General features: G+C 42.7%; 1 protein-coding gene across 2 annotated transcripts in view; it reads left to right on the top strand.

Moving 5' to 3' along the window:
• Positions 1–17,565, top strand: part of lsamp (limbic system associated membrane protein) — a gene marked incomplete at its 5' end in the record, with an annotated part of 285,984 nt that overhangs the window by 71,080 nt on the left and 197,339 nt on the right. Inside the window, one exon of one of the 2 annotated variants that reach the window (XM_084439149.1) lies at positions 9,168–9,252. In XM_084439149.1, the coding sequence (XP_084295275.1) occupies positions 9,168–9,252 (85 nt within the window). Of the gene's footprint in view, positions 1–9,091; positions 9,253–17,565 lie in introns of those variants that run through there. The other variant, XM_084439148.1, reaches the window with a different exon arrangement.

The raw sequence follows: 17,565 nt of genomic DNA, 5'->3' as shown, positions 1-17,565 counted from the left end.
CCCGTAGATTATGGACAGCATGTTTCACATTTAATTGCTCTGCACTGTTTTAACCTTTTTGTGTTGTTGTTTTGGTGTATAAGATAGATAAACAAGATGAGTTGCAAGTTAAATGTTTAAAGATGTGTGCAGTTCTCCTGAAATTACTGCTCCCTGCTCTACGTGGCATCCTAATAATTATAATAATTATAATAATTAGAAAAAGTCAGGAGAATGCAGATTATTGCCGAGGCCCTGTGAGATAGGCCTCAGGGTCCTCTGGCTGCGATGGAGTTCTTTATCCAGGAAACCCATCTATTCATATACAAAGAAGCCCTGCATTATTCATCTGTACAGTAGCTATGACAGACAGAAAGAGAGAGAGGGAGGGAGAGAGAGAGAGATACGGATAGAGAGAGAAAGGGAGAGAGAGAGAGAGAGAGAGAGAGAGAGAGGAGGCCTGGCCAGCAATGGAGGCATGACAATTTGGACTGCTTGGAGGAGTGAACAAATAGATGCTTTGTGTTGTGTGTGTGTGTGTGTGTGTGGGGGGGGGGTTGTGTGCTTGATTGCCATATAGGTCTGTGTGTTGTAAGCTGTGAGAAGAGCTGCTGTTTCCATACTTGTGGTCACAGAGGCGTGCAGCGTACTGACAGAGGAGAACAGATCGCCATGTGTGGTTGAGTCAGTCTTCACTGTTCACTCAGTGGTTAAATCCGCCCTCTGGCTCAACCACTGCAACCACCAACCACCATCTATTCACTTGTCTAAGAGAGCAAAAGCCTAGCACAACGCTTCATTTAAAAAACTCCTAGTATAGCGTTGCCTTCCCATAGGGAGGGAAAGTGAAAACATTTGTTCCTATCGGAGAGGAGTTTCAATGTAAACTCCCATAGACCGGATTTTCTAATAATTACTACGAAGCCATTTCGGTGAAGTTATCAAAACAAAAATGTATGAGTGTCTTTACAGTAATAAACTGCTAACTGTGAGAATATCAAACTGTATTTCGCCTTCTTTCAAAAATTTTAAATTGCTCAATTCATTTCATAAAGCTTATGCACGCTTGCACGCTTATGTAGGCCTATGTCACTCATGAGAAAAATGCTGTGCTTTGCGCCAGATTGCTCCCATCGGTATGAGATGAATGGTTTCAAATTCTACTCATTTCCAAGAGATCCCAAAGAGCTGGTCAACCTCAGGCTGGTCTTAGCTGGTCAACCTCAGGCTGATTTTAGCTGGTCAGCATGGTCTTAGCTGGTTAGTATGGTCTGATCAAGTTGGTCTTAGCTGGTTAGGATGGTATTAACTGGTCAGACTGGTCTTAGCTGGTCTGATCCACAGGTGCGCCTGGCTAACCTTAATACCTAACCATAATAGGCTCATTTATGATGCTAACTCACCGTAACATGATATGACCGGTCCTTCATGCTAGCCCTGACCACACCTAACAGCTCCCCCTGCGGTAGTCAGCAAGCTTGCAGAGGCGCACAATATGACGTCATGCATGCCGTATGTAGTTGTTTACCACCTTGTTACAAAAAATATATACATAATTCGGATTGTGATTGAAAATTAACTATGATCACCAGAATTAATAAAGTTTGTCTCCAAGTATATCATATTTAATGCATTCTACTAACTTTTCGATGTAGACAGAGATATAATTTTTCAGAAAATGTGCTATGAGAAATCCCATTAATTCTCTCGGCATTAGGAACACTACCGCTAGGGGGCGATGAGATTACTTTCCCTCCCTATTAGACCATGAGAACAACGTTTACAAGCCGTCCACCCAAATGGAATGGGTGGTTTGACATTTTAACACCTTTTTATTACAGTTATAAGAACCATGTGCGAACTGGAGCCCCATGGCTTCTGGGGGCCTTCAAGATCAACAGGTTTACTGCGGGGGTCAGTTTTGATTAAAGGAAAAGCTTCCACACATTCATTCCACAGACCTGCCTTAGATGAACCAGAGACTGATACACACAACTCAACAGGACGTCAAGGAACACCTCCTCACAATAAATATTTCTGTTTGAGGAATTATACTTGAGTTCAAATATACATCCCCTGCTAGTAGAAAGAAAATGAGATTTTATCCATCCTGGGTATTGTACTCTCCAGACTGACCTTCCCAACGACCCAATCTTACCAACACAAAATAATCCTGTTTTTGTTGCTAACCTTAGTGGCTCTCACACAGTGGGACATACAGTACAGTAAACTTGGATACAAACTGAGAATAACACTGTCATGTGTGAGTAACACTTTATCATAACTATTCTTTACTGGGCATTTTATAGACCATCAGTAGATGTTACTATTACTACATGCTTTATAAACAGTTGTGCAGTTTCGTAATATATATTTAGATTATAATAGTTCAAATTATTCACTTTTTTATGTCAAAATGATGGCCATCCAAAATCCTTGTTTGCAGTCAGAGCCAATAAACCCTTCATGTACAGTAGGGGATACTACTAGTGCTACTGAGAGGGATTATAGTGACACCTCTGAGTCACAAGCTAAAACTATAAATATCATCTGAAAAACACTTAACTGCATTCACATGCTAACAAAGAGAATCTATTTATGGACACCTTAGAACTTTTGTTCCTCCTGCTACTGTATGTTCTAACTTTAAACAGGGCCAAGGCAGAAAACCACCGCTTCTTTGAACTGTGTTCTATTGGAAATGAATAATAAGTGGTAGAGGGTCTTAAGGGTCAACTAAAAGTTATTATTTAAAGAAGATGGAAATTGTGTTTCCATGCGGAAGACATATGAAAGGTAGGACTCCAATTCTGAGGGAGTGATGCTTCTCCAGAAGATTGTGCACTGTGCATTACAGCATAGTCGTTTATTGTGTATCTATCAGGGCTCACATACAGCCTGAACTGAAGTGTATGCTTAAATACATGCATGCATGCATACATACATACATTGTAATGGAATTAAATCTAATCGAAAGTAAAAAGATTTGCCATGGTTCGCTCAAAGAGGTCAAGTCTGGTTTATTGAGAAAACATACGAGCGCAAGGACTTCCAGGATAAGGCACGTGAGTGGCATCCAGCAGAAGTGCCGCAGTCTGGTCTTGCACGGCCTTATATTCAATGCAATACACAGGTATGACGCTTCCAGGGATGTGATTGGCTAACCTATCTGTACACGTAATAATACATGGCATACGTCATCAACAGTGGTTGAGACACGTGATATGAGAAAGAGCGGTAAATCTTGCAGGGACAATAGAACAACGAATCGTTATTCAGGCCAGACAAAGTCTAGGTGTGTTGACCTCCTGAAGAAAGGTCATCCTGTCATAAATTAGGTTAGCACAGCTATGTGAAAGGTTGAGGGAGGTGGTGAATTACAAGGGAGCTGGTGAAACTACAATTTTCGATGACAACATACATACATACATACATACATACATACATACAGTACATATCAATTTCTTTATTGTTTTTTGATCAAAGATACAAATCAATATCAAAATCCAACAGTAGCAAGAGTCACACAACGCAGTGCAAGATCACATTCACATAATGTAGTCCCAGCAGGGAGATCAAAGCTATTTATGGATATAGGTAACAGCGTCTTTTCCATATGAAATGACTGCCAATGATGGCAGACACGGAACAGTACTTAACTAAGTGTTTTGCAGATTTTTTTACCAGTCCAGCAAGTTGGAGTCCTCGCACACACATTTTGTGTACGTGCCCTAAGCTGCCAAATATCCAAACTATAATTTTGCAATTATACCCACATGCAGAGATGGCATGAGCAAGTGGTTGATATTTTGATATTTTATAGTTAAAGCAAGTATCCATGTACAAGTCAAAAGAACATCCAATTTCTAAAATAAATACAGACTTGGTGGATTCATTAATCATGACAATATCCGGAGTATTAGGAGAGCTTTCGACAATATTGTTAAATGTATTGCTAAATTGGGATATGGCAAACCAGTCAATTTGAACGGTTTCATTAATATGGATATAAAATACATACATACATCCAGGCTGTCTAGGTATACTGTATGTGCATCCATCCATCCATCAATCCATACACACATACATACATACATACATACATGCAAACTATATAATACATGCAAGCATATAAACATACATACATATATACATCTCTCACACACACACACACAAACACACACACACACATACATACATACATACATACATACAGTACATACATACTGTACACACTCTCAAACCCAGGTCCACAGTTCGGCGCAAGTCGGTAGTGAAATGCCTGTGGTGCGGTAGCTGCACAGAATATTGACTGAATAGATCATCTTTTCACATCTGAGCCAAACTCAAGTTGCAGAATGATTTCCCCTCTGATACATTCCTTGGAAAGAAGATGTGCAACTCGGAATTTGAATCACAACGTCTTTGCCAAAACTGTGTGGTTGCTGGGCAGTTTAGGCAGGACTTTGCTTAGGATCATGGTCAAAGTAGTCATGAATGTAATCAAAGGGATCGAGGTCTAAGTAGATTTCCCCAGCGTACTCTGACCAGAAGAAGTGTCCTTGGAATAAAAAACCCTTGTACTGTACATCAATGCTTATTTTCTATGTGGCTCATGAAAAAAAACATGATAGGGTCCAGTAAAATCATGTAAAAAGTTAATAAATAATGTGTGGGATTTCAAATCAATCTGGTTAATATCACTTCTTCAGGAATTAAATTAGTGTATGGAAAATAAGGAATTCAAGGTTTCATGTAAATGTATTGTAGGTTAGAAATAAATTAAACTGATATTTTGAATGAAAAAGGCATTGTTTGTTGTGGCTCCCAGAGGAAAAAAGACCAGACCTTACTGGCCTCTGGCACAAACCACCAGTCTACAGTACACAAACATCCAAATACATAAATTCATGCATGAATACTTCCTGGAAATACATAATGCATTTCTCTGTGAATGTGAGTGGGTATGGCTGGGGTAGACACCCTGGCCTCCTGGCCCTCATTCAAACCCCTCATCTGCAGTTGTCCAAGTGAAAAGCAACCTTGTGTAAAGGAATCATTCTGATGTTTTCGCTGACTGTTATCTTTTGTTGCATGTATGAGTTTTCAGAACTGAATAAATGAATCTACTCACACTCACAGCTTTGGAAAAAATAATATAGCATAGATGATGAAAAAATAATAGAAAGGTGTTGGGTACTTTTTAAGATGGCATACACTTTCTAAGATAAGGTCTGGATTTGTCAGCATTGTCATGGGAGGTGAATATACAGTATGTGGCTAAGTAATCTTGGCCACCATTTTAGGCTGTTTACTGTTCTGTGGATATGAGTTATGCATGTTTTGCTGGTATTGGTAATACTGTAGCTTTTGCCAAACCAAATATTGAGGCACAGTTAAGAGAAAAATCTCATGGAAGACACATTTTTGTGTGAGTAATTTTTCTGGCTTCCCACACGCCACTCACTCAAATGCTTTTTTTGCTTATTGCTCTTGGCATATCATCAATCTATTCAACCAGGAATGAAAAGAAGCCTGCTTGCAATGTGGTTAAATACTATCTGGTTTGACAGCCCAGGTACTGGAGTCAGCATGTACTGTAGATCTCTGAACCACCCACAATGCACCATCCTACCCTAACATCCATATACATATCTGTATTTCAATGTTAAATGCTTTTGGTTGCACAAACACAGAGAGGGAATTCCAGTGTCTACCCCAGCTGGCCTAGAGACTAACCCTATACAACCACACATTGTTGGAGCCTTGTCAGGAGTTTTCTTTCATCATATGAAAACTTAGATAATTAAGTTAGTAACCGAGTATGGAAGTGTTGGTTTAATGCTCAACACAGGTGTGATAAGTAACCTTACCTGAGACACTTTTCTTATCTGTCTGAACCAAAATTCCAGGCTTTAGCTCAATTTGCTGACAGTCTCATTGCTCATATTGTCTTTGCCGCCAGTTTGAGTTTCGCTGATGTGCACACACACACATACACACACACACACACACGGACCTATGTGTTGCTTGTGTTGCTGTGATATATTGCTGAGTGCGGAGCTGGTATCCTTTTTCCTGCGTATCATGCATTTCTCCGCCAGGGCTCAGGCTTGACAGAGATGTCAAGGTAAATTATGCATCCACTCCCTCTCTCCCCAAAGAGAATGGGAGTCACCAGAGCTCACACACTCTGTAGGTGTCTCTTGTTCTCTAATGTCCTCCACCACGCTCTTGACACAGCCCTTGGTGGCACAGACAGCATTGAGAACTCTGGGGCCAGGCTCCCTATTTGATCATCCGTAGTTCATTGGGGTTGCAGTGGCATTAGTTTCAATAGAAAAGGTTTTGCTGCTGCATAAGAGTTCACCATGAATCAAACCCGTGCAGAACTCCATAGTGAGGCTCGGTTTTGGTCTGAAATTGCCTCTTTGGTTTTGTATTTGCTGTCTTGACAGGAAGAACAGAATATATTGTAAGACACTTTATTCATCTTGAATGGTCACAGGTGCATCTGGCTGTTGCAGTTATCGGCATTCAATATACACTTACATATCAGCCTTTTCTCAATGCAGTTTGTTCCTGCTATGCTAGTTTTTAGTTCCTTCCCCATGTCAGTAGTCCAATTATTTATGATGCAGAGAACTTTAAAGCACCACAACCTTACAAAGACACAGAATGTTGTGTGTGTGTGTGTGTGTGTGTGAGAGAGAGAGAGAGAGAGAGAGAGAGAGAGAGAGGGAGAGAGAGTGTGTGTGTGTGTGATATCCTTGTTCTGTTTTCCACCGTAGGGTACATCTCTGTGGCATGCTAATGGATCTCTGTCTTTCAGTGTGTGTGTGTGTGTGTGTGGTGTCTCCAGTCCAGGGTAGAAAGCAGGAGGATACTGGGGGATCACTGGTCTTTTGTTCAGGCTTGTGTAGCACTGCTACACTAAATGTAGAAAGGCCGTCTTATGAAGAGGAGTTTTAATTTAATTAACGTCAATTGGAGCAAGGCATAGGCTACCTAATCATTATTGTGGATTGCCATATTTGAAATGAATTAATCAAGTATATACTTCTTAATAAAGAGAAAGAGAGAGGGATGTGTGTGTGTTTGGGGGGGGCGGGGGGGGGGGGGTAAAACGATAAAATATTAGCGTTTGAGTTTGCTGGTTACACACACACACACACACACACACACACACTTTCTCTCTCTCTCTCTCTCTCTCTCTCTCTTTCTTTCTCTCTCAATTGGTGGCCTGGTGCTGAATAGAGGCAGTAACTGATGAGGTGTTGCTTCCGGTGATGAATGAAGAGTAACAGGTGCAGTTATTTGTTGATCCCATGCTGGTGTAAACAAACGGCTTTGTTCTTTCACATTTCATGACGAAGCATTCGTGTCAAACACCTTAGTCAGGTACTTCTTATGGATCAAATATAAACACACAATTTTGGTTCCTAATCCTCTTTTCCTGAAAAATATGTATTGGAAGTCTCTCCAGAGAAATAATAGATGGATATTCAGCCCTCAATTAATTTCTGAACCCATGTGCAAGGGTGAAACCAACCCTTGCATAAAAAAAAAAAAAAATGTTCCTTTTAAGTGTTCTTATAGCCCAGCCATGCATCATATGAATTTTCCAACAGTAGCTGCTTTTCTGTAATGGCCGGAGACTCAGGGGCTTGGTTGACAGTTGAGAGTATTTTAGTGGCCCTTTTAATGCACTAATATTTGCACTTCATGCAGTAATATTAGCACTTCCATCTATAAGCCAATAATTATCTCCCCCTGAATCCCTCCAGTCTCCCACAGATGCAGGTCCATTTGGGGGCTAATACTCCTGTAAAGTCACGCCTCAGCACACTAGGCTGATGTGCTTGCTAGATTCAGGCCATGAAACTGCAACCAAGCCAGTCTTTGAAGCTGTTGGTTGAGTCCCAGTCTGTTGGCTAGTCTATGTAGGCTATGCATGCTGATTTCAGTTGCTCATTATGCTGTACATTTAGCAGGCTTCACAGCAAATAGCAACGCTTTCTCAGAATTGTAGATTCATTATATAAAGAGGATCAACATGTAGGGAATTTAGATGGTTTTAACTTTTCTTTTTGTTTACCCCAAGTCCCAAATTGTGTTTCCCTTTGCAATCCATTCATCTAAGACGACAGTAGCTACATTAGGGCCTGGCCTCTCACAGAGGCTCCACTTCTGAATTTAAGCTACATTAGTGATGACGTTGAGGCCATGCGCATGTCCTTGTAACTTCTGCCCTTGTTTCTCTGAGAGCCTGGCAAAGTGATTATTAATTACCATAAATGTCACAGCAGACACAGTCCACGTCTAGACACATTTTTATTATGATAGATTGTGACTTGACCCTGTAAATAACAGATTGTTTTTGTAATTCTCCAGCTACCCCCATGTCATCTAACCTTTTTAAAAACGTTGGTGGCTGGTCTCACAGCTCATTATTTTGTCCCCCACCCCTAATTTATGATGTTGTCGACTTCAGATGTGCCACAGCCTACCTCACCAATCATAGGCTGCACATTAAAACTCAAGAGTTGCAAAGTCTTAGTATTAAGTAGGCCTTTGCACTTTCCAGTGATTAAAAGAATAAACATAATCTGAGTGAGTAATTAACCTCAACTCCATGCATGGGCAATGCATCTCTTAGTGGTCCTCTGCAGTTGTGTGTCTGGCAGAAAGGAACCTCAGATGGTGCTGTTGTCGTGACAACCAATAAGGGACCATCAGCCTCTCGCGGAGGGGGCAGCCACGCTGCGATGTCGCGCGGGGGTTGGGTAAGCGGTTCGAGCGAGCTGAATGGAGAGGACTGAACCTCCCTCCCTCTGAACGACACACAGGCTGCTGCGCTGCGCTGCGCTGTCTTTACGCGGGAGCACAACTCAGCGGGTCCGTGGAATAGCGTCCCTGCGCGTAGTAGAGGCTGTACGGAATACTTGTTTTCATCCGAGGCTTTTTTCTTCTTCTCCCTCGTTCGCTGTTTATCATCCTCTGTGTGATACAAAACCCTTCGTCGCAGTATTTGAAGTACCTGAGCGTGACTTCAATTCCCTCTAAAGAAGTCCAGATACGCTTGGATATACTACCGCGCGTCCAGTTCGAAATGCAAGTCGGAAGGAGATCGTGTTGGAAGCAACTGCAGGCTTCCCTGTTCAGACTCCTGTGTCTTATTCCTACAGGGTTCCCTGTCCGGAGTGTGGATATGCAGCGGGCGAGCGCGACCGACAACATTACCATCCGGCAGGGTGATACGGCGGTTATCAGGTAGGACTCCGTCCAACTTTCCCACCCCTCCTCCGCAGCATCCAAAGTGATGCTGACGGTGCTGTGTTATGGGCATGCAATAGCCTGTTACCATCAGGAGAATTAAACAGGTTGTTATTTTATTTTAAATGAATATGTGTCTATTGTAGAACAAATCACTTTTGTATCCCTGAAATAATTAAGTTAAATCAGACTCGAACGAAGTTCCAAAGGCTACTCTCAGTGGTTGCCCCCTCCCGAAAAACGAAAGATTTATCCAGCGATCTAAATTGCATTCCCTTGATTTGACTGAGGGACAAAATCTGACACCCAAACTGATTAGTAAAAAAAAAAAAAAACTTGGAACCTAAAAAAACTAACCCTACCCCCCCCCCCCCCCCCCCCCAAAAAAAAATACACGAAAGACAAAAAAAGAAGATCTAGTAGGCTACTTCAGGTTATTCAGTAGGACTATAGCCTATTCCCTGTGACTATACAAGATGAAGTGCGTCACAGCCAGCCCGGAGATGCTGCTCGTGCGCTGCTTTTACAAAGCAGGAGAGCCGAGTAGCCTAGAGTGCCGGACGGGGAATTCGAGTCGTTTGCGTGGGTTATAAATGCGCATATTTCTTGAATGCAAGGCATTCAACCATTCAAATCAGACCCTTTAGCCTACATATAAACCCTGTTTTCTTTGTGTCAGTTTGTCGGGAATGGTATTATACTTAATCACTTGCCAGACAATGCAAGCTGTCAATTTAGGGCTATTGTGATATTGTTGGACAGATGCCTGGGGTCACGTGGACAGCGCCGTGTGGCGTGGGCTGGTGTGTGAAGTCTGTCAGGGGATTAGTGGAGTAAACAGGGCAATTTGCCTGCTCCGTCCCAACTGATATTTAGGAGGTCGTGTTACACTTAGCTGAGCTATATTACTGAGAACCAAATTTTTCATGCACACATGCACCATATGACACAGACGCAAACACACATACACACACACACACACACACACACACCATATTGTTGCACACACAGGAGAGAGAGAGAGAAAGAGAGAGAAAGACAGAAAGAGAGAGAGAGGCATTGATCGATCGAGCTAGAGCAGCTAGTTGACAATAAACAATTTCAAAACAATACAGCCTATTTAAAAGTATGGCCTGGAGCTGCAATGGCATACAGGCAAGATTTGATCGAAGGGGCTAAGATTCAACCCTCACACGAGGAGTCTTATAACATTTGACCCTTTTCATAACACTTTTAAACACTCTCTTTTAAAGTGTTTTGCGGTTCAATATCAGGTGTTGACATTTCTTATAGCGGTGTTACAGCAGTGCTTCTACAGTATTTAACCTTTAATCCCTCCGGGGAGTAATGAAGAGCAGCCTCCATGTTGCAGCGCCGGCCCCTGCGCCCTCCTGAGGGCCCCTGCAGTGCTGAGTCCTGGAGGTCGAGAGCTGGCCAGACACTTGGGCCCTCAGGGCACGGCCAGGGATAAATCCACTCAGTGCAAATCCCTCTTAATAACAATCCCTCTACAGCCTCTCTCACCATCCATTTAATTACCTGATCGCCAAATGAGTCCGATCTCACCGGCTGTTGAACTTAACCCAGCGGTCACCCATTTGTATCACTTTACAAATCCAATTCAGTCTCTCGACTCGAAACTCGCCGCCGTTACTTCAGTCAATGAATCCGTTTGCTTAAGTCAGGATAAGTGAGGGCATTTGTCACCGGGTTCATGGCCCTGAGTCATGGTATTGGCAGCTTACTCATTGGCATGATTTCAACCGCGCATACGACGGAGCATCGTATGCAGACGCTTGGCCCTTGGTGTTTGATGCGGTTATCCAACAGTTTTACCCAACTTCGAACTGCAGGCACTTTGAGCCTGCTAGTGGCTCAATTTAAAGGTGTCCTATTATGCTAATTTTCAATAATTTAATATAAGTCTTTGGGGTCCCCCAACATGTCTTTGAGTATTTTTGCTAAAAATACCACTCAGAATAAGCGTTCTAGTATGCCTCTATATCCCTCCGTTGACCACGAAATCAGATTGAGCGGATTGAGTGCTTTTTCATATGCAAATGAGCTCAGCTAACAGCAAGTCGGGTAGGCTAGAGAACGAGGGTTGTTGACGGTGCTATGCTACCTCAAATATATCTGGCTATCCTGGACCATCCACACTCAATGCCATTGTGACAAATGTCATTGTCCTCTCTCCCTGACTAAATATGATAGCGTTAGTGCCCATGCTAGTATCTCCACGGTTGCATGTTGTTACCGTAAATCCTCTCATAGTGGTCTGTATTCAATTATAGGCTGGGTCTCTTATAATGGGCGCGGGCACGGTCAACACGGACAAATACAGGCCGGCTCCCCATACAGGCTGGGTCAAAAAGTGAGGGGGAAAAAGGCTCTGGGCTTTGCAGTAGTTTTGGCTGCTAGGAACGTTGTTTGAGGTGGTAACAAACATGGCACCGACCAGAAGAATGTTTGACGTGAAATTTAAAGAGAGAGCTTTGCAGTATGCTTCAGAACATTCGGGAGAGTAAGCTGCAAAGCACTTTGGCATCGACCCAAAGAGAATCAGATACTGGAGGAAGCAGAAGGAAGAACTGTGCTTAGCTGACAAGAAAAAAGCATGGCTAGCTGGTGGTGGGCAGAAGAAAGTTAGCTTGGAGCTAGAAGTATAAGGTGGTCTTAATGGCCGCACTCGGGAGTGGTGGTCGTCCGCCCAAACGCAGTGACAAGACTGATTTCTGGGCTTGTGCTCAAGCCCGATTTAATGCACGGGCTTACCGGGGATTAAGCCCGGGGGCCCAACGGCGTAAAGGGCCCACAGCCCGCTGTGGGCCCTTTAAGCTGCATAGCCCGCTGCGGGCGTCCTGCGTTCCTTGGAGCGTGCTCGAGGTGGCTCAAGTTCAAAGATCCACTAAGCGTGATTCGATTGCCGATTTTATTGGCTCTGTGACTGGAGTATTTACATACTGTGATTTGATTAGCTGGTGATTTGACTGGCTGCTTGAGTGAACTTTTGTGAGTGACTTCGACTTGAGAGACGACATAATATAGCCAAAGATGTCAATGGAAACTCAAAGAAAAGTGAAAGTGGGGCAACTAAACGTAAAAAACAAAGAGATAAATTAGAAAGGGAAACACATTTACTGACAAAAATCCCAAAGTTAACAGGGTATTTCAAAGTAGCTGCAAGCGCTGGGCCTGAGGACGAAAACCCTGCGTCAACATTGGCCGATGAGTCGCCGGCAGTTAGAGCTGAGGAGACAGGGGCGACATCAGCCACAGGTTAGCAAGCAGGCTAGGCCTTTTGCACACCAGCTATTTTGAGCTTGTTAATGACAATGACAAGTTTAATTAATAAGGTTGATTAACGTTCTACTCCATTGTAACAGGGCCATAATCAAAGCTATTAATTACACCGATGTAGGCTACGCCTACGATGGATGCCCTGTCAAAGTAGCTAGCTACCTGCCTGGCTGTGCAATAGGGCTATGCTCTATAGCTAGCATAGCTAACTTTACTCCAGCTGCTGCAATGCTTCAGAATAAATACCATTGAGACTAATAAGAAAGATGGACTTGTCTTCAGTATTTCCAAACATGGATATAGCCTTAAGGATTTACTTAACTCAGCCTGTATCAAATGCCTCTGGAGAGCGCTCCTTTTCAAAATTCAGACCTCAAAAACAGACTGTGCTCCTCGGAACGATTGATTCTTTCTCGAAACTATTGGGCTACAAGGTAAACTGGGCAAAGTCGGAGGCTCTGGCACTGACTTCCTATTGCCCCAGGTCTTTATTTCAGGCAGGGTCGTTTCGGTGGCCGCAGGAGGGTTTGAAGTACTTGGGTATTCTCTTTCCTGGTCAGATGAGTGAGATAGTTGAGAAGAACTTTGATCCCCTATTAAGGAAGATCTCTCTCGATGTTGACAGGTGGTCCACATTGTTTTTGTCTTTATGGGGTAAAGTCAATGTTCTGAAAATGAACTGTGTGCCATCCATCCATCCATCTTCATCCGCTTATCCGGGGTTGGGTCGCGGAGGCAGCAGTTCCAGCAGGGGGCCCCATACATCCCTTTCCCTGGCAGCCCGGCAGATAAAGGGGGGGTGGGACTCCAAAAACTATTGTTCTATCACTATGCCTTCAGCACTAGACATCTGGCTCATTGGGTTCTCCCTCCTGAGAGGGCTCCGCCCTGGTTTCAGATTGAGCAAGTGGCTCTCTCCCCCCTCCCGTCCCTTACCTTTTTGTCCACAAAAAAGTATCTGCAGGCCCAAGCACATCCTGTAATTTCCCATTTGCAAGAAACGTGGAAGAAAATATGTCAGGTCTTTCATGTAAACCCGTATCTCAACTTGGAATCTAGTATTTGGCAGAACCCTAAATTACATATTAATGAAGCTCCCTTTTTATGGAAGGAATGGGTTCATAAAGGAATCCTCACGTTGGGCGACCTATACAAAGAAGGTTCCCTTAAATCATTTGACGAGCTGGTTACGGAATTTGGCCTTCCCAGATGTACATTTTGGCAATACCTACAATTAAGGCACTTAGTATTTGGCGTATTTTGCTCACCAAGAAATCCGCCCCAATATTCTGAGGTGTTGAAGGGAATTACCATGGTGTTTGGTACAGGACATCAGGCCTCTTTTTACTATTCTAAGATCTTTATGGAAAACACCACTGTAGCTAATGCATTGAAAACAATATGGGGGAGGGATTTGAACCTGGATTTCGGAGACGAGGAATGGGAGGGGATCTGCAAGAACTCAGAATATCCAAAGATATTAGAATTAGTTTGATACAATTTAAGATTCTCAATCGTTTTTATTGGACGCCTTCACGGTTGCATAAACTTGGTCTTAAGGATACAGCTGAATGTTGGAGGTGCAGGAACCCTCGATCGGTGGGCACCCTGGTTCATGCTCTCTGGGAATGTCCTTCAATTGAGATTTTCTGGAAGCAAGTCCATAACCGAGTCACATAAATGACAAGGGATGATTTCCCCTTTTGTCTGAGACTTTATATAATAGGAGACCCAAGGCAGATTGCCGACTGTACTAGTGCGGATCTCATCCTGACTTCCATAATAATTGGTAGGCAGGTTCTGATGAGGGGTTGGAAGACTGCTGGGAGCCCCTCCTTCCAGGACTGGCTGGTGGAGATGAGAAGGGTGGCTGCATATGAGCAAATGATATATAGACGGACCGACAGATTGAATAAATACAATGGTAAATGGGGTAGATACATAATGTATATTGGAGTCTGAGATGTAGTGGTAGCGCAACATACTGTATCTAAATCTTGGTTGATGTAGCTTATGGAATTATGTACCCAGGGACTGTTTGGCGTTTTTGTTTTCCCTTTCTCCTCTGTTGGTATTGTATTTGTTTTGTCTTCTTTGAATGTTGTGTACCTGTGTTGCTTTGTTGGTGACACGTGTTCTGTAACATATAAAACTTGAATAAACATTGAGTCATAAAAAAAAACAGACTGCGCTCTACAATCGGACAAGAAAGACATCACCACTTGACATTGATGTCTTTGGAAAATTACATTCTTAGAGCCCTTTATCGCTCTAATTAAGGACTTTGCCACATGTAAAGCCAGGAACAAGCCTTTTTAAAGGTAAGAATGCATTGAATGCAAATCAAATAGCCTAAACTTAAACCTAAGGCATTATTAGCCTACCTGCACGTTTCTATTGATCAGTAGGCTATCTTATGTTTGCTCTACTTGTGGACAGAAGGATGCGTGCAGCCAGGTTGTATGTGATGAATAGGTTTTTGTTATTGATGCTCAGGGCTTGTGTTGGTGAGGGAGGGGGGTTAAAGGGGGCGTGCCTGCGTCATTAGTTCAGAGAGTGATGTTGGCGCTAGAGTGTGGATGTTGAGTTGCTGGACCGGAGTGTGTTCGCCTGGCTTTAGAGTAGAATTGTAAATTTTGACTTATTAATATGAAACTTGGCTCAAATAATAACCAAAATAATAATACAATATGCTGAGTTGCAGAGATTGTTACAATATAGTGAAATTCTTTGTGTGTGTTGGTAGCAGTGGCGGGGGTGGTGTTGCTGGTGGTGGTGAGGGCACTGTTATTGGGAAGGGGGGGGGAGGAAAATGCCTAGCCCCGGGGCCCATGGGTGCCTTAAAGGAGAATGCTCGTTTTTGACAACCTGAGGCCTCATTTATAAACGTTGCATAAGTACAAAAGCGTGCGTAACCCATGCTGAGCAACTTTATACGCAACTTTCGGTATTTATAAAAAACGCTTAATGATAAGTTGGCGGAAGGTGTGCGTAACTCTACGCACACTCCGACCCTCCTGTAACTACGATAAGCACGTTTCTGGAGAAAGGGGAAAACGCGACTCCGATGGCAAAGGGATGAAACTAGGGAAAGTCTGCGAAACGCATGACATATTGAATAATAAATACATCGGTCGCTGCAAGAAACCCTCCAATGTGTCACACAGTTTAAACGGAATCAATCGCCACCGTAGCCTAATCACTAAATAATGTCTGCATTGCTTTGGATGTGTCTGTGAATTGACTCATTTTTGTCATAATATAATGTTATGTTGTAGGCCTATTCATTTATAGGCTATTCCGTGAAGCATCACAGGCAGTAGCCTATGAATAAAAGCCACATTACGTTGATAACACAACATGACACGAGCCTATAGGCTTATCATAGTAATGATTCTACTCTACGATCGGCTTGTTGGTGCCTGGAATATTGTGTGCAATATGCCTGAATATTTATCAGATTTTGAGGATATAGAAGATGACTTAGAATATGATGGACGCCGATCGTAGCGTAGACAATCTGAGCCGCGAGTGTAGCCTACAGACGGAGAATAGCCAGTTTGTGCGCTGTGCGCATGCGTGCTGGAGCAAGTGGGGAAGCTATTTCGTTTCTAAAGACGTTTCTAAAGATCATATTACAGAGGCATGTGAAAAACCACAACAAGCCCTCGCTCTATCGCTCGCGGCAGAAAATTGATTTTTTAGAAGCTGCATTCTCAGTGCCCTATCCGCCGCCATTACATGGATATACTTAGCTCGCGCTGGATTTTAAATTTCTTCTACATGCCTCTGAATTACACCAAAGTTATCTCGGTGAGTCAAACGTTGTCAAAAACTAGCATTCTCCTTTATGTGGGCCTGCTTGTGCTAGCAACATTTTAAAATGCAACGGAAAAGTAACTGACTCTCCTACAATTACATATCATAGAGAGTCTACCTTCATATTTTCAGCTTGTTACGTGCATATTTAGTTATATAAAAATGACCACAAATCATCACTATGAATTCTGTGAGGTGTCGCCCTGTAAATATTGCTTGGCGATGCCTTGTAATTGTATGAGAATTCCATATTACTGTACCAACGTTACTGTCCATAGGAGTTGGTGTAATGGGAGTTAACGCAGCCCCCCTCCAGGATTCCAAATTGCAGCGCTATCATCAAAATTAGCAACCCAGTTTAAAACCGACACATCGCCACTAGATTTGAAAAACGGAATTGTTTAGAGGACACTTTGAGCTACAAAGTCAGCTAAATTGTTATCACCAAACATTGTCTGGCTTTATACATTACAGTTTTTGTGACCTTGTCACCTCAGAGTGTACGTTAACGTAGCCACTACCACTAAACTTTCACTTTCTGTTTACATACCGGTACGCCTCTTTGATTTGTTTTGTTGGATGACACAGGCCATATTTTGGGGTTTGTGCAATGTATTTGCAATAAAAGTCCTGAAATTAAATGTCCATGACAGTTTTATTTTAAGAAATAAATGCCTGCCTCTAATATAGCCCTGCCTCCAATAAAGGCCTGGGGCTCTCTGCAGCTCAGTAAATAAAGGCCCTGGCCACTATTAGAGGATTTACGTTACCTCTAGCTACATTCACTAGCTAGACACCACCAGGCTATATGACACCATTCGACTATTTGTTTGTGTGCTCTGTGCTTGCTCTATATTTATACGAATACTTGACTATGAAATTGTCTAAAGCTGAAACTGTAGGGTCCTTTCTGTATATGTTGGACATGGATATTGTAATTTTGCTTATGGATGCTTTTTTGATACTTAAAATGCACTTAGCCACTGGTAACTGATTTAGGATGACTTGTGTTTTCTAAGATACAGTGGAATTTTTGAACATGATGTATAATATGTGTGTATAAGATATGCACCATAGATTCCTTTTTTTTAATGCACAGAGTGAACTGTACCAGGAGTCAGGTGACCCTGATACTTAGCACAATGGGTTTCACCTGTCTAAAGAAAAGGTGTTAATTGTCTATCCCATTAG

This window comes from Borostomias antarcticus, assembly GCF_949987555.1.
Source record: "Borostomias antarcticus genome assembly, chromosome: 1".
NCBI classification, from domain to species: Eukaryota; Metazoa; Chordata; class Actinopteri; order Stomiiformes; family Stomiidae; genus Borostomias; species Borostomias antarcticus.
This window is presented reverse-complemented; position numbering and strand designations above follow the sequence as displayed.